General features: G+C 33.0%; 3 protein-coding genes across 4 annotated transcripts; all 3 read right to left on the bottom strand.

The window, feature by feature from the left end:
• Positions 1–311: 311 nt before the first annotated feature.
• On the bottom strand, positions 312–949 carry LOC118034501 (uncharacterized). Its single transcript, XM_035039818.2, has 2 exons — positions 662–949; positions 312–577 (listed from the first exon to the last, which is right to left on the bottom strand). Exons 1-2 carry the CDS (start codon positions 810–812, stop codon positions 471–473), a joined length of 258 nt encoding a protein of 85 aa, XP_034895709.1. The 5' UTR covers positions 813–949; the 3' UTR covers positions 312–470.
• Positions 950–1,563: 614 nt separating this feature from the next.
• Positions 1,564–7,468, bottom strand: LOC118034499 (LEC14B homolog). The gene is made up of 9 exons (XM_035039816.2): positions 6,727–7,468; positions 6,472–6,591; positions 5,670–5,747; positions 4,813–4,989; positions 3,897–3,974; positions 3,519–3,697; positions 2,716–2,874; positions 2,237–2,297; positions 1,564–2,125 (listed from the first exon to the last, which is right to left on the bottom strand). Exons 1-9 carry the CDS (start codon positions 7,105–7,107, stop codon positions 1,937–1,939), a joined length of 1,422 nt encoding a protein of 473 aa, XP_034895707.1. The 5' UTR covers positions 7,108–7,468; the 3' UTR covers positions 1,564–1,936.
• Positions 7,469–13,603: 6,135 nt separating this feature from the next.
• On the bottom strand, positions 13,604–17,722 carry LOC118034543 (sugar transporter ERD6-like 16). Of its 2 annotated transcripts, none has more exons than XM_035039874.2 (18): positions 17,034–17,722; positions 16,754–16,816; positions 16,572–16,661; positions 16,427–16,486; positions 16,255–16,320; positions 16,085–16,150; positions 15,903–15,978; positions 15,701–15,765; positions 15,525–15,617; positions 15,356–15,436; positions 15,155–15,239; positions 15,023–15,069; positions 14,867–14,929; positions 14,709–14,768; positions 14,566–14,619; positions 14,420–14,479; positions 14,159–14,273; positions 13,604–14,079 (listed from the first exon to the last, which is right to left on the bottom strand). In XM_035039874.2, the coding sequence occupies exons 1-18, from the start codon at positions 17,238–17,240 to the stop codon at positions 13,964–13,966; spliced, it is 1,467 nt and encodes a 488-aa protein (XP_034895765.1). In that variant the 5' UTR covers positions 17,241–17,722; the 3' UTR covers positions 13,604–13,963. The 2 variants fall into 2 exon arrangements, with proteins under 2 accessions (XP_034895765.1, XP_034895766.1); XM_035039875.2 differs by having other exon boundaries at positions 16,754–16,881; positions 17,034–17,173.
• Positions 17,723–17,924: the final 202 nt, after the last annotated feature.

Below are 17,924 nucleotides of genomic sequence, written 5' to 3'. Positions count from 1 at the left end.
TCTTATATCTTTTAATTTATTTTATTAAACATAAACATCTTTTCAATCCACGACTATAAGAAATCATAATACATAAAAACACATCAATAAAATTGTTATTTTCTTATAAATTGATTTAAAATCCTACTCATAACATAGCACAATTGTTATTCCGGCTATTATTAGCACTAAAGCATGCTTTCGAAGAATTGATCAATGTAATAAACCTTAACAATAATAATGATAATATAAAAAAAAAAAAAAAACTATTAATTTTACTGATGTATTTTTTTTTCCCTTACCGATAAAATTCAGCACAACAAAATAGTAAATAAATAAATAAATTGGGCAACATGTTTGACTATCATTTCAATAAAATCCTTGGATTACAATTACTGATACTACAACAAGAGCAAACAAAGAAGCAGATCTACTCAAACCAAGCAATTTATTTTAAAAAGCTTTCAGATGATAATAATAACCTAAAAAGCTTAAATTAAGAGTGACCTCGCTCTCCTATTCTCGCGGGCTCCGGAATCGGACTCGTCGTGAAACCAGCCAACCGATTTCTGCGCTTCGTAAACAAACTGAGAAATGCCTGTAACGTAACACAGATGTCTCAATTAACAGATTCATTCAATCAATTTAATTTAATGAAAGAGCAGCTTGGTGGCTGGCTGACCTTGTTTGACGGTGCGTTTGTTCTCGCGGATCTCTTGAACAGTGGCGGAGATTTTCCAGTAGAGAGGGCGGCCTACGTAGAAGAGGACGAGCGTTACTGCTAGAATCGCTACCACTAGCCGAAATGTCACTCTTGTTGTCGGTGATGCCATTTCTTAAGTATTCTTAAGAGGGAGTGAAGAGAGTTTTTGTCGGGTGGATTTGGTTTACGAGCGCTAAATAGGACGACTGGAGCAGTGTCAGCGTGTGTGAGTGTGAGAGCTCAAGTTGTAGATGATCCGCGCGTGTACTGTATTTTTTAAAGAAGAGAAACTCCGTAATAACATTTTTATTTTTAATTAATATAGAAATCTAAACTAATTTTCATGTAATTTGAGTAATTTTATAAACTTTAAAATTAATAATTATATAAAGAGTAATTTTAAAAAATTTAAATTTGTATTTTATAAGCTTTAAAATTAATAATTATATAAACCTTAAATAATTAAAAGACTCAAAACAAATAACTATTAAAAAATAAATTTAAAAACTAACTAATTAAGTGAATTAAGCTACCTTTTAGGTTTTTTTTGCTCTTTATCTATTGGGATTTGTATGACTAATTTATTCAATTTATACCCCTTCTTCCGCCAACTGGAGATAGAAAAAAAAAATATATATCCTTAAATAACTTTTTAAAATAAGTTTATTTATTTTTTAAAACATAAATTATAGACAAGTCTTCTTTATTCAACTGTTACTAGAATAATAATCAAACACTATTTAATAAATTCATTTTCTTACAAAAACAATTTCATTTTTTTTTTATTTTTAGATTGAGGGGTTATTATTATTATTATTATTTGAACACTAAAATAAGTTATAATGTGGTTCTCAAAATATTTCCAACTACAAACCAAGAGATTTCAACAAGCAGCATGTAACTCATTCACTTTATTCCCCCACGCATGGGAGGAGGCGAGGAACTTCTTTTCCGAAGACAAGAGGGCAAGAATGATTACAGAATGTGTAGGCTGCAGGATTATAATGCAATTTGTAACCAGGAACAATGTGATGAAGCACAACTTGTTGTCACAAGGCCTATATATATACAGGCAGGCCGTATTAATGACACAGAACAGGAAAGAGCCTGTTGTTTTTACCTTCACCATCTGCGTTTCATTTCGTTTTGAAGCAGTGATCTCGTGTGTGACCTTGACTAACACAATGCGATGCATCATACTATGGAAAAAGTAGCAAAAATCATGCATGGAACAATCAACTGTGAGTGATCTTCCTAGAGATCCCGCCTCAGACTTGGCTTTCTTCTCACCGGAGTAGGGGCTTCGCCATCGCCAGGAAATTCCCATCTGGCAATGACACCATCCCAAGAAGAGCTGATTATCATAGGGTACAAAGGATGCCAGCTACAATCTCTTACAAGACCTTCATGATGATCGAGTGTTGCAACTAGGGCTCCACTTACCTACAAACAATAACAAACTTCCCTCATCTCTCTGCAGCAACTACTAATTGAAACATTACCAGAGAAATAAGATGTTGATTTTGAAGAAGAGAGCTAATATCACACGCATACCAGATCGTAAATATAAACAGAACAGTCGCTAGATCCAGTGTAAATGTACTTCTGGCCAGTGCTGCAACAAGAGAATAATCAAATTGGTGAAGCCCTTGCAATCATCAATACCATCAACAAAATATAATCATGACAAAGCAAAGCCCTAAACCAGACAAGCTATTGAGCAGGCAGTGTGCGTGGTAGGTCCTGTCCAATTCTACCTAGAAGCCAATTTCATCAGACAAATTTTATCCAACTTAAATGAATACTGGACACGGTAAAATCTGTTACTGATGGAAAACTTTCAACTGCCACGACTAGGTAGTAAAACATCAAGTTATTTTGTGTTTCTGAGAAACTAAATTTAGGGTAGTCTGGACAGTAAAACCAGATAACCAGAAAGAATAACACCCTGGGTCAATCCTTTGACCAACATGAAGCCTGGCTTTACAGGAAATTCAAGACAGAAAAAATGCATTTCAACAACTGACTAGTACCTATATTCCGGAGAGAAGTAACAGCGAATGAGAGTGCGCAAGATTGAATGACCTCTGTAAGTGGTCACAGACTGATCACGAGGATGCTTCAAGATTTTGGCATGGGGTGGGTACTCCATCCATCTATAATCCCAGTCAGAATCTCTAAGCCTTGGAGTGCTGTTTGAAAAGAGGCAAGTCAGTAGCAAAATTGATTTCAGGAGAGCATCTATCAGTTCTGGTACAAGTAAATCAGATCCTTTCCAAAATTTGGTGGGTTAAGCACGTAATTCTGTCTTTTCACACTGTAAACTCAAACCAGCTCAAAAAATACACAGGTGCATGAAGCAATTTTTAAATTTGAAATGTGTATGCCCACCTCCAAAGCCAGGTTGGAGGATGCTACACCCTTGAGATGACATATTGTAAGAGTAAATGTCTTCCATCCCAACTCCAAACCCATTCCCATATTTGACAGTTTCACGTATATGCTAAGCAGAATAAGCAAAATAGAAAATCGTTGTCTGTTAAAGACACAATACAAGCCATATACAATAAATTGAACAAGGCATACAACTCGAAAACTGTTAGCATCAATCTGAGTCCACTTGGCTCCACCCAAGCTTCATCCACCAACAGAAAGTACTAACTACAAGTTCGTCACATGGAATAAGAATTTCAAATGATCAAATCCTAACAAGAATGATTCAAACTTATAGCATGGTAATATAAACTTAGAGGAAAGCAATTAAAAAACATGTAAGTAAACATCTAGGGAATGAGTGTGTGCAAGTTTGCATGGGGTGAAAGGGCAGTAACATTACTACTCTTTGGCATTAGAGGACATCTTTCGAATATCCCATAGTTTGGTAGTCTGATCCTTTCCATTAGAAATAAAATAACGCCCATCTCCACGGCTGTCTATGAATGTAATGCCTTCTAGATGTCCCATCAAGATCCCTGCTGCTTTTCCTTTTGAGATAAAACAACGCCTATCCCACACCTGCAGAAATTAAAGTAAAAGACAAATGAAAGTTCCTTCATTAAAGCAACCAATTAAGAGATGCAAAGTCAGTGCCATGTTAAATTTCACCTGTTTAAACCAGTGAGGCATCTGCAAACTGTTTAAACCAGAATGAATATTGGGTAGCACTATGGAACAAGATGACCTAAATCTTTAAAGGCTAAAGAATAGCTTTCACCTTACAGAGGTTATCATCACTTCCAGAATACAAAAGATGGCCAGCTTCATCCGCAAAACATACTGTGTTGACATCAGACTGCAAGAGCAACACAAATCAGATCATGATATATCCAAAACACCAAAACCTGCTTGAGAGGGAGCCCAAAATATTTAAGAATATACTGTGTTAACATCTTCAATTTAATCACTCCTGCCAAGAAAAAAGTTCACAGATGTTCTCTGTATTTCACTGAAATGTAGACCTACCCCGCATTTAGAGAAGGGAAAATGGTAAAGAAGGGGATAAAGACAGCAAGTATGAACAAGAATACAAAGCATCAACTTTTGAGCAGGAAAGAAAGATAATTATACACTTGTATGATTTAGTTCTGTATTTCACTGAAATATAGACCCACCCTGCATTCAGAGAAGGGAAATGATAAAGAAGGGGAGAAAGACAGCAATTAAGAAAAAGAATACAAAGCATCAACTTTTGAGTAGGAAAGTAAAATAATCTCACTTGTATGATCTAGTTTAAACTTCTTTAGAACCCTTGTGTGAAAAGTAACAGTCTTGGCTTGCTTACTCTAAAATATGGACCGATGAATATGCCCAACTAATTTCTCAAACAATTAAAATTGAGAATGAAACAAGATATTGTCTTTTACAAAGCAATTAAATCTACTGGTCAATAGGCAGGCAAGGGTCTGCGTTTTCAGTTTCAAAGGAATCAGATAGACAATTTAGCAGCATTTATGTATACAAACTAAAACTACCAAGTAGTAATACAAGAGGAAAGTTGCTTCCAGATTGTCTAGATGTAACTTGCACCTCATCAACCAATTCCAAACAAGCAACAGATTCTAACTTTCAATCACCCCACTAAATTTCAAAATCCTATAAGCTTCTTATGATGAAATGTACAAATATGATACCTTATGTGCAGGAACTCGAAGACTGCAGGTATTTGCTTCAAGATCATAAATATATATTGAATTATCACTACTTGCAGCTACAAGCTCTCGCCCATCAGTTGAAAACTTCACAGAGAAGATCCCAAATTCATCATAATCATCTTTATCGACAGAAAAATCCAAACCATTATGAATTTCCTGCATATAGAAATTTTGATGTGAATGAAACCAATGGCCATTTGCTTTGTAAGATTTATGAAAATATTAATTGATCACTTTGTGGCACTAAAAAAGATGAAGAAACAAAAGTAGGACCGAGTTATAATCATTGAGTTTCCCAAGAAAAAAAATTGGCTGTCTATAAGAGGAAAACTAAGTAAGCCATAGCTCAAGGTGCAGGATTGCCTCTCTGTAGCGCAAAGTGGTTTACTCCAATGAGCATCTTACTTACCAAATTTGATGATCACAAGCATTATGACCATAACCTGATTTTTAATAGTCATGATAACAGGGCCCCTCACCAAGAACAAGGACTAACTCACAATGATAAATATCATCTAGCCAGACAATGGTGCCCTATAACACACAGAACAATGCACATCATACAGAACCACAATCCATGGGGAGAGCATGCAATACAATCATTGGGTAAATTAAATAGACATCCCTAGCAGGGAATAAAAAAATTTCCCATCTATCACCATTGATAACAGCTAGACAACACAGTAATTCCAAGATGACAGTTTAAAGGCATGGTTCCGTAAAAATAAAGCTACTATGACAGAAGCTGAAAAGATATTAGCCTTTGATCAAACACCCGCATATTACAGAAACTAAGGAAAAAATCCACAAACAAGTATGACTTGTGGCAGACATACCGTTACATTTGCTAGTGACTCTGTTGCAGCAGATCCAATATCCACAATATGGACAACAGGTGACAAACTAGCATACACCTGCACAATTAACATTAAAGGTTAATGAAATCAACAATGAAAAAGCACTTCATCCATGTCATAAAATTAAATTGTATTGCATGTCAAGTCTACAGATCAGTTTATCTCCAGTGAAAAGTGGCATAGTTACACTCCGGAACAAGGATGAGCTCTACACAATTGATGAAATTATGCTGGCCCACAATGAGCCCGGATCCGAAGATGGGCTAAGTTGCAGTATGACATTAGAAAATTGACTCATCATGAAAAACCAAAAAGATATAAGACCTAAAACAACCAAGTATCCCTTGTTTAAGGCTGCAACTATAAAAAATTACAAGGGAGCACTTGAGCCATGTCCATAATGATCCAAAAAAGGCATCCACACAATCCAGCGCACAAAGAGATTGAATAAGAAAATGCATAGAGAGATGACCATGCATTCTCACAGACACACACACAAGCACAGCAGCAGCACATGAGAACAATCAAGAAACGGGCAGGCGGATAATCCACCAACCTGTATGTTGAACAAGATGAGAGCTACAAAATTAAGACAGGAAATAATGACAGACCCTGAAGAAAATTTATGTTTGGTATTTAAAAAGATGTGATCCACCAAAGAAGAAGTCCTCCACTAAGCCCAGAGAACTTGCATTAATGCACTGAACTATACTATAATAATTGACTTTCTATCTCAGTAATATATCCACTTTTTTTTCAACTAGAGTCATCAGAAACTTACAAGGTAGCGCTGATTGGGCGAAAGACATGTATCAGTAATTGTCCATATTAAACTCTTGGCTAAAATGTCCTTCTGAATTTTCCATCCCTTATCCACATTATATATCCTAATGTGGCTTCCCTGTGGCAAAAGAAACGTATATACTGACTTAAAAAACAACAATACAGACACTCCCGTTAATTTAAGTATCAGCAAATCTTTATGAAGCGTAATGCTTGCTCAAGAGTAATTACTTTACTGATAGCCCCATGTTACCTGGCATCCAGCAACAAAAAGAGTTCCATCAGCTGAAAACTGAGAAACATAAGTCCGACTATTCAATTGGTCCACAGTGCAAGGACCATGTACAGGCAAATATCGACTTAAAACATGACGACTATCTGCAGATGAGAATCTCCCTCTTCCGGAAAAATTACCCTCTCGACCAACCAACATTCTCATAGTTGAGACGGGCAGCCTCGACCTGCCAGGCACGTCCCTGCTCAAAAGTTCATGAGGCCGTGACCTGAGCTTTGTGAGTTGAGCAATCTCATGATCAAGATAATCAGAAACCTCATTGGGTCCTTGACTTGTAGAGGATCCCTTGCCAGCAATTTTATCATCACATAAATTACTACTCTTGCGTGTCCTACTCATGTTATCCTTATATTTCAATTCCCTTAATAACCCACTTCTAGTTTACAGCCATGGATACTGAAACTCAACGAAGGTACTTGTGATCGGCATAAACAGCATCAAATCCTGCGAAACAGAACAATAAAAGCAAGAGAAATGAAAAAAGATTTCTCCATTATTCGAACAATCCAATGAGTATCTAGCTATCAAACTAAGTAAATTCGATAACCAGAGGCTAGAAAGACTCTAATTTTCAAATTCTCTCCATTTCAAAGCAAACAGATTAAGATAATTTAGAATCCAAGCATTCATAAAATACAAACTTGATTGAAAGAAAAAGAAGAGAAACTGAAAGAAATCGAGGCAATGTACTGATCCTAACATTCTCACTTCATATTGTAAAGTAAAATAAAATCAAGAAAAATTACTAGACACTTTTTGACCCAATGACCCTTTATTTAAAAACTTTCACGTCCCATGTCTAAACAAAAGAAAATTAAACTTAAAAAAAAAAAACATAAAATCAATTTTTTTACAGAAAACAAAAATATGGTAGAGGTGGGAAAAAACATGAATTTCATAGATGTAATTTAATTTTGATTTTAAGAGTTTAAAACCAAACACTTTAAGTTTGAAAAAATAATTCATTTTATATAAATATTAATATGCTTTAAATTTTAAATTTTATTTTTTAAAAATTATTTTAGTTCGAGTCTTATAAATATTAAAACTACTAAAATTTATAAGGTTATTAAAATTATTCATATAATTAATTAAATAATAATTAATTAGTTTGGTTTAAGATTGCCCGCAAATTAATCCAACATCAAAATTAATAAAAAAAACGTAAAAAATATTAAAAATCTCTTCCTTTCAATCTTTTCCTAAATCAAACCCAAAACAGTCCTCACCCAAGCTTTAGAGGTGAAAAAACTCTGTTTCTTTCTATGTCTTCCCAAACGTGTTCTAACCCTAAAAATCAAAGCCACCAGCAGTAGCTCAAACCTTTATCATCTCTCGTCTCTTCTTTTAGTTAGTAGTTTCAAAACATATGGTGATTTTCTTGTTGTCTCGCATATGTCTCATTCTCTCTAGCATAAGATAACCTCACACCAGTTTACAAAATCCCTAAATCAAAGTTTTCTTTGTCTCTCGTTTATCTCTCGTTCTTTCTAGCCTTCATCATCAGTCGCTGCCTCTATAACTACTGAAGATACCATTAAAGGTTCTCGTCTTGTCATTAACGAGATTTGCATTTTCAAAGTCTGGTCTTTGTCTCTCTATTTATCTATCTGTGATAATAATGATAATAACAATAATAATGTTTGATTTGATCGTTTTTTTATTGGGTTTTAGGATTGTTTTGTGTATTTAGGGTTTTGATTTTAATTCATTTAGTATGAAAAGGATTGGTTTTGTTTATGTTAATGGATTTTAATGGTGATTGTACTAAAAATAAGTGAAAACCGAGAATTGTTTTATGAGTGATGAGCTGCTATTTATGGAATTTAAATGATGAATTTGTTCTAGATCGTTTTGATAATGCAATAAAGTATTTTCCTTCTAATCTGGATTTTTTTTTAGGTGGGGATATTGGATCCAAAGGCTTTTTAGTGAAGAGAACTGCACTGGTAATGCTAACAACGATGGCAACAATTCATGGTATTGGTATCCTTTCTGTTTATATATATATATATAGTTTGAAAGAGCTTTAGACACTTTGCTCTCTCTCTCCACAACAAGGAAAAACATGCACACGCACAACAGACAAATAGGAAGAAATTATTCTTTGAGGTCTCTAAATTTCAACAAAATCTAAAGAGATCTACTCATCATATATGTAGAGGAAATTTGCCACAGTGTGCTTTTGTTTACAATTGTATATAACTTCTCTTCTTCTTTTTTTCTTCTGTTGAATCAGAAAAGTCTTGATATCTTTGGATGCTCAGATCTTCCTATCTATTTAAAAATTCACAAAATACCTCAATTAATATTAATCACCCTTTTTGCATTACAAATCATTTTGACGAAAAAGAAGAAGAAATAGTTTGTTTTATGTCCTTTACTCCTTTTCTCTTGTATAACAACAATAACAACAAAGACAACAACAATTGAAATGAGGTTGCAAGAGTGGTGATGTTGCTTGTATAATCATACAAGTTCCAACTATAAATGCTACTAGAACAATTCAAGACTTTATTTATTTTCACGAAGACTATAATGATTTTTAAAATCTAGTGTGTTCTATGTCCATTATGTGTTTAGTTGTGTTTCCTTTTGAATTCGTGACAAAGAATCCTTAATTTTTCTATTATAATATTCCAAGAATCCATAATTTGTAAGTATAATATTCAAGGCTAGGTTTTACTTTTGTAAGAAAACAGAGAAAAAAAAAAGAGAGACATGCTAGAAAAAAAAAAAAGGCTTCAAAAAGAAGTTGAATGTTTTTTTGCTCCTAATATTATCTCCGCTAATATTTTTTTTAATTAGATAGTGTGTAATTAATAAAACTCAGAACCCCATTATAATAATTCATCCTAAACAACTCTTCGAGTGAATCTCAATACATCTATGAACAATCATCCATTATTTCTATCAAATCTATATAGAATATTGATGACAACATGTATTAATTAATTACGTAAACTAAATAAATTCACAAACATTGGTTAAATTCAAACTTATTCAATCTATTTTAATAGTGCTCTTAATCTATTATCAATTATCTACATAAATTTAAATTTCTATACATTTATCAAAAAATTCAACTTAAGAATAAAATTGGAAAAATATAAATTGAACTTGTTAAATAAATCATTATTTATTTCATCACAAAACACCTAAATCACAAATTCAAAATAAATTTCATCAATTACAAAAAAATACAGTTTTATAAAATCTTAAACAAACCCTAACATGTACAAATCATACATTCATATAATAAATTTCTATGAGAAAAAGTTATAAAACAAGTAAACACCCAAACAAAATACATATACTACAAAACTATACAATAAAAATTAACATTTTAAAATTGAGCTCAAATAAAAAATAGATAGCTTTTCTTACTTGAAGTTAGGAATCCTCAATGAGATTCGAATCAAAATAGAGATATATACAAATTGAGTGTTGAGGTGGTTGAATATGTAATGGGTGGTTGATTTATGATAAAATTAGGGGGTGTGCTATTTGTAAAGAAAAATAGAGGAAGATGAAGAAATAAGGGAGAGAGAGAGGAGGGTCACTCGTCAGGTAATAGATTAAATATTATAGACAAATTTACCAATAAATTTAAATTCGTTTGTAATTCTATTTGTAAAACTGACACGTCATCATACTTTTTGGCTTTTTTTTGTTCTTTCTTTTCATGCTATAATTCCCTCAATATATACTGAGGAAATATGTTCGTTAGTGTTTATCGATGGATACAACAAGAGCAAATTCTGTCAAAAAAATTCACCGCAGTCTACTAATAGAAAAATTTTATCGACGTTTTACATTTTTATTTGTCAATTTTTCAGTGATGTTAATGTTACAAGGAGAGAAGCATTTTATGTTGTCCAAAAATTACTAAATTAATATTAGACAAGTGAGCATATATATTTGGTTTAAAATCGTACAATATATAACATCATAGTAAATTTACAATCATAATAATAAAAAAAAAAATAAACTTGCATGCTTACTAAACAAATATAAAAAGTTACATAAAAAATTGAAATATAATCCTAGCATGTATACTAATCATACATAGAATTATGTATAAAAGAATGAAACTAACTCCTATTATATATTGAAAATATAATTAAATAAAACCAATAAAAATACTTGTTGAAGTGCTTAGCATATAATTCATTTGAAATTTATTCTTAAAGTTTTATTGCTCCTCATTTGATGCAAAAGAACTAATTTCAATAAGCCTCTTAGTACTTCAACAACTCCACCTTGTTTAGGTGTATTTCTAAATAATATACAATATCCAACGAACTCAAAGGAATATATACTCAAATATCTCTCCACAAAAATTAATTTTAAACTGTAGATTAGAAAGAAAATAAAGATAAAAATCAAAGCTCAAAATAAAGTAAAACTGAAAATTTAGTTGAAGAAAAGTGTTAAAAATTACAATATTTGTGTAGAAAAACCAATTAGAAACACTCTTCTTCAACTCACTTTTATAGATAATTTCAAGAACCAAAGCTAATGGACTTCCCTCTACTATCAGTTTTGATTACCTTCCATAAAACCTGAATATTTTGACTTTAAATCATATGTTTTTTAAGTTGAAAAACTATTCAAGTTTAGAGAAAACTCTTTTGTAAGAAAACTAATCACATTCTATTATTCATGGGCTGGGCTGGACAAAATAATGGGCTGGCAAAAATTAATTATTAATGGTCCAAAGAATTATCAACCCAAATAAAGTCCAGATTATTATTGAATATTTTCTATGAAAATACAAGTTATACAACATTATTTTTACTAGTCCTAGGTATATTTTAAAAAGGAAAATAATTCTAATAAATAATTATAGAATTATTATAGGAATTCCTAAAATAAATAAAATAAAATAAAATTACCAAGCATCATATTTAATTTTCTAAACTAAATAGTACAAAATAAAAAACACCATAAAAAAATATTTTTTTCTAAACTATATAGGAATAAAAATAACCAAGAAAAAAATAATTTCTCTTAAAAAGCATCCCGCACATGTATCCTCACTCCAGCCTATTAGTCTTTAATATTTTAATCTTGCCTTTGTTTTTTTTGTTATTCCATTTCTACATTTTGGTTTGCTTTTGTCAATGGCATTGCTGATATCAAATTTAACCTATTTAGAGTGTGCCTCTGTTAGTTTAATATATCTTATAGCTAATCGATTGGTTAGCTATATTATATCATGTGACATTATTATATTCATATAAATACATATTATATTATTAATAAGGACTTAATTTATCTTTAATATTCATATAATATTATATTAATGAATCTAATATTTGATTTATGAATCTAAAGTAAATATAAAGTCCATGAGACAAAAATGCTTTGTAAATAAAATTATAAAGTTGTTATGATTATAAGATTCCTATTGCATTAAAGTATTGTTCCTAAAATGTTCTTGATCGATAGTCTCTTAAACACTGGATATTTATTAGAGTTGTAGAGACTGATATATATATTATGTTTTTTCTTTTATGAAAGGAAGCAATTGTTCTCAGAAGTTGATGTATAAGAATTTCTAAAACTAATATGTAGTTACGTTTCATAAGACACGTACACTAAACTGACCCGCCTGAGATTTTCATATGAAAAGATCATTTCTGTTTATGAAAAGGCTAATGTAATGATTGTGTAAGTAATTCTTAGACTTGATATCACTAGATTATCTTATATAGAGAATGTTATACTTTAATCATGTTATATGTTATCCTTATAATAAGATTTGAAAAGAGTTTTAAATCTTATTCAAATGATCAATGACTATTATGTAAAGAACAAATATGATTTAAGATGGTAGACATACTTCATGCTTTAATATTAAATCAGAACATTATTGATTAAAGGATATTAATTACACTGAGAAACTAATCACTGAAAGAATAAGTCAAACCACAAATGATTTTTCTAATATTTGAAAGATCATGACATATTGCTAGACAATGCACTTGATCTTCAAATATAAATTAATTAATTTTTGAATTGATAATAAAGTAAATTATTTAATTTATTCAATTCTATTTAATTAAAATTAAAATTTATATTTATATTTGGGCTAACATATTAAAAACTTAAAGGTTTACACACATTTAGAACTATCAGACATAAATTAAATTGGGATGATTTAATTAAGTATGACTTGATTAAAATATATTTTAGAAATTAAGGACTAGAATATAATTAATATAGTGATTATATTTCTAGACCTGCAAAAATCAAGTAAGGACTTGATTGAGTTAATTTCTAAAATTTTCCTGAATTAAGATATGGATGGTATTTAACGGGAAATTGATATTTTATTACTTTATATTGTTTTTTATATTTTCCTATAAATAGCAAGGTATACCTTTTATTTTTGTGTGGTTATCTATTAAACAGAAAAATCTACGCAAGTCACAGAATAAAGAGCTAACAATCTAGGCATATCGATCTCTCTCTTCAAAATAGGATTATAGGAGATTTTTTTATTAGTGGTTCATATGCATTATCATTGAAGACCAGACAATTAAATAGCTTGTTGGTTGCAACAACTAGCATTTAAGAATTATTCAAAGCCAAAGAAAATCAAATCAGATCTTTAGGCAATAAATCTTTAAATAATTTTAGATTTGTATAACAAAATCTTAAAAATTACTGAATAATTATATTTTATTATTTTCATTGCTGTGTATAATATTAAAAAAGCCAACAGCCTATTCGTGAAATACCTATGTTGGGCACCCAACACATGATGATCTTCCACCGTTCTGTTTTTTGCATGGTTGGAATTACTAGATGAAGGATTCGTTCTGGATAAGAAATTTGGCATTTCTCCTTTTCATATCATTTAGCAAGGTGGAATTAGGCTTGCAAGGAAATTCTTCTTCTCTTCTACATGAACACAAAGCACATCCATCTAAAGTTGTCACACCGAGAAGATACCAGACTACCAGTACTGGATTTATATACTTCCTGATATATATATAAAAAAATAAAAATAAAAATAAAATAAAATAAAATTTTGAATATTGCATTTATCCCAAAGAATTGATGTCTTCATGCCATGTTAAGAATCTGGCCTTTTCGCTTCCGAATAGGGAGTGCGGCTGAGTCAAAATCACACAACAATTTCACAGAATCTCCTGATCCTTCAACCTTCAAAACCTTCTACTCTCTATGAATTGATACTTTTCTGGATTTCTTCCAGTGTTTTTCCTTTGGTTTCTGGCACAAACTTGGCCACGTACAGAACTGTTAGCACTGAGAATCCCGAGTACACAAAGAATGTACCTGAAAAGTGAAAACCATGAAGTCAGCTCCATGATACGTAACTAGTATTTTGTGCCTGATTTGAGAAGTTCCGGCTTACCTGAGGAACTCCAGTCCATGAGAAAGTTGAAGGTAAAAGAAACTGCCCAGGCCCCCGACCAGTTCACTAGCACCACCAAGCTCCCGGCAATCCCCTTTATGTTAATTGGAAAAATCTGCCACAGGAAAAAGTTCTAGATTAAAAAAAAAAAAAAAAAAAAAACTTGTATTGCCATAGCTTGTAGCTAACACCTATTCCATTCGATGCAGAGAGTTAAGACTAAAAAGTTTTTCAGTTTTCTTGGCAGGTAAAAACAGCTACCTCAGACATGATCACCCAGGGAACTGCTCCCATTCCAATTGAGAATGCTGATACATAAATCTGATTTCATAGGGAAAATGAGCAGAAATTGTTAGATTTTGATTTGCCGTAAATAAAATGAGCAGTGATGTTAGTAGGAAATTTACCAGCACTCCTGCGATGGCTAATATCGGTACCCACTCAAGCAACAAGCCATGCCCCTGAATCACGAAGATCATGGAAACAGAATCAGACCTTGAACGCAGACAGGATTCACAGGAAGAACAAAATATGCATTTAAGTGATTTACCTTGAGAAAGAAAGAAGTTCCTGCTAAGAAAGAGCCTAGAAATGTTCCAGTAGAAGAGATCTTCATGAGCAAAGAGCATATTTGTTACTCAGTAAGAGATTTGTCTCACTAAATTAATATTTGTGCAAGGTAAGAAGTTCTTAAGCAGATTTATTTACCATCATAAGTGGTCGTCTCCCAGATTTGTCCATTAAAATTGCTCCCAGCATGGTTATTGGGATCTGCAGATCAATTTTTAGATGGATTAGGTTCTCAAACAAAAACTTATCTCCCTTTTTATTTTTATTTTTTTGAGAAGTTTCCAAATTAAATACCTGAATGCAAGCATATGCTATGGTTCCGATTTTTGCTGAAGAAAGTCCTGCAATTTACATAAACAATTCAGAACAACGGCGAAGACTGGGAACTAAGGCAACCAAGTAAGACAGCCAATGCAAATTATTTACCAGCTGAAGCAAAGGTTTCGCTTGCATAAAATCCAATGCCATTAATCCCTCCAAATTGTTGGAAAACCATTAACGCCACTCCAATCTGAACATCATGACCAAGTGCAAAGCTTGTAAGACGTCAGAAACACACAATCTCTTTTGTGGATAACAACGTAAACGTAAGGATTGAATTACTAAACATTTGAGACAGTTACTTACAATAACAGAACGGATGTATTTGCTTTCGAACAAATTGAGAAGTTTAGCTTGAGGAAGGGCTTGAAGATTTTCAAGGTAAACCTGTCAAGAAACAGGAACAGTCAGTCATAAGACAAATCTCTTTTACAGAACTTGCTTCAAGTAATATGACATTGTTGAAGGCAAGTACTTGGATTTCAGCAGCTTCACGAGTAACATCAGCATCTTTTCCACGCAGTTTCTGCAGTGCAACTCGGAATTCTTTCTGGAGGCCAACTTTTGCCTGGATACATAGGTTTTAGTTAAACCTCCCTCCCAAATTGACAAAGTAAGAGCAGCCAAAGCTTGAACGAAACATGAGCTTACCAGCCATCTGGGAGACTCGGGAACGAAACACAGACCAACAAGCAGGAAAATGCAGGGAACAAGACCTTGAAAACATATTCAAAAATGACATTCAGACCTTTGCAAAACCACTGGAACAGATCTACTTTTCTTTGGTATTTCAGTTCAACCCAGAATTCAACATCAAAGAAACAGTATCAACTTTTGCAGGGCTTCAACTTACCTGTCAGAGCTAGTCCTCTCCATGTTATAACCGATCCAATTAAGAATGCAGTGGACGAGCCAGTAACGATCATGAGCTGGAAAGAAACAGATATGACGATGGGGTCAAAAAGTCAGTGACGACTACACTTGCATCATTTTTGAAGTTGACATCATACTACTTTATGATGTCTAATTAATTACCTGATTTAATGTGGTGAGCCCTCCACGGAGATTCTTTGGTGCTATTTCTGCTATAAATATTGGAACCTGATTTTTCATGAGACATGTATTATCATCAGAAACCAGGATAAAAAATTTGTACAATTAGATTGGAAGGTTTTGTAAGAGGATTGCAACTATAAAGTAATTACCACGTAAGAGAAAACTCCAATGCCGTATCCTGTTAGAATCCTTCCCACATCAAGTGAAAAAGGTCCCTGTACCAGGAAAATTACCAGCAAAATAAAGGATCGTCAGCATATTAACTCCATGGATGTTGAATGTTGTAGGGTTGGACTTGGCAGTGAATTGCCGAGCACTTACTCTAGAGAAGAAGACTGCTAGCCATCCAGCGATGCAGAAGCAAGCTGACATTCTCATTGCCTGGTTAGAAAGGAACCATTAATTAAATAAATCGGGAGGCTAATTAATCACCTTTTACCAGAACTCTAGAATTCTAGATGAGTACCCCTTTCCGACCAATAAAGTCTGCAATCCGGCCACTTGTGATAGCACCAAACATTGCACCAATGGTTAATATAGAGCCAAACATAGAGTACTGCAAGATTTGATCAGAAAATTAGACTCAATTTAGATAGATTATAATGTGATATTTTCTTATTTGAAAAAGAAATAAAAAACGAGACCAACCTCAGCAATTGAGAGATTAAGATCTTCCCTGATTGCAGATTGCGTGGGAGCTGAATAACCCACCTGCCAAAATAATTAACTTAAGCTAAACAAACCCTTTTTTTTTTTTCCGGGAGTTTTGTGGGTTCCTAACCAAAATCAAAGGCCAAAAAAAAAAACGACAAGGAAAAAATCCATTTAGTAAACCAAGAACATCTCTTAAACCAGGAACTCCACTTTCCATCCTTGATTGATATCACAAACAGAGAGAGAGAGAGAGAGAGAGGTTGAGAGTACTTACACAAGAGCCAAATTCAAAAGAACCACAAACAGCAACAAATGTACATAGCAAAACCATCCCAATGGATCCAGCACTCTCTTGATCTTGATCAGTTTCATTATTATCATTAATCACAACAATTTTCTCCTCCAAGATCAATGGCTTTTCCAAGTCTTCAAGGCCAATGATTTCACCTTGCTCAACATCTCCCTGTAGCTTGATAGTCATTTCTCTCTCCCAGCTCGATCACCAACAGCAAGATAGCTCAAGGGAAAGATAATAACCCTACAACTTGCAACTCAGGACACAATGACTGCAACTCAGGACTCTTAAAGAGACCTTTAGGGTTGCAAGTAAGGACTTTAAAGATGGGAGAGTGTGAGGAAATAAGATTTCTGACGGGGTATATATGCATGTAAGATATCGCAGTACCAGCTAGCTAACATCAGCATGGGATCATACCAAGATATTTACAATATTTGCCAGAAGCGCATGATTAAGAAAAACGAAACTGGCAAGCTAGCGAGGTCAAATTAAAGCATGTGGGATTAAGCTGTCACTGACGTGGTGATCATGAAGAGCCCATCTCCATGGATTTTTTTATTCGTCTGTTACAAATATCCATTGGAGCTTCTAAACCAAGTTGCATTGCTGTTAAAACCTTCTGTCTGGAATATTGCCATGATTTTTTTTTTTATATAATTCCGTGGATGAATTGACGGCTCTGAATTGAATGAAATAAAATAACCAGCCTCCTACTGTGTAAGCCGTGGATCCATATAATTCCCACCTCCGCGTTCCCCTTTTTTTGACAAAAAAAAATGTTAGGTTGAATTTACTCATCTCTGAAATGAGATTTTGACGTATAAATTGATTTGAAAATATTTTTTATAGTTGAATAGAAAAGGAGTT

This window comes from Populus alba, chromosome 10 (genome assembly GCF_005239225.2).
Source record: "Populus alba chromosome 10, ASM523922v2, whole genome shotgun sequence".
Taxonomy (NCBI): domain Eukaryota; kingdom Viridiplantae; phylum Streptophyta; class Magnoliopsida; order Malpighiales; family Salicaceae; genus Populus; species Populus alba.
The sequence above is the reverse complement of the archived record's forward strand: the minus strand, read 5'-3'. Positions and strand labels throughout refer to the sequence as shown.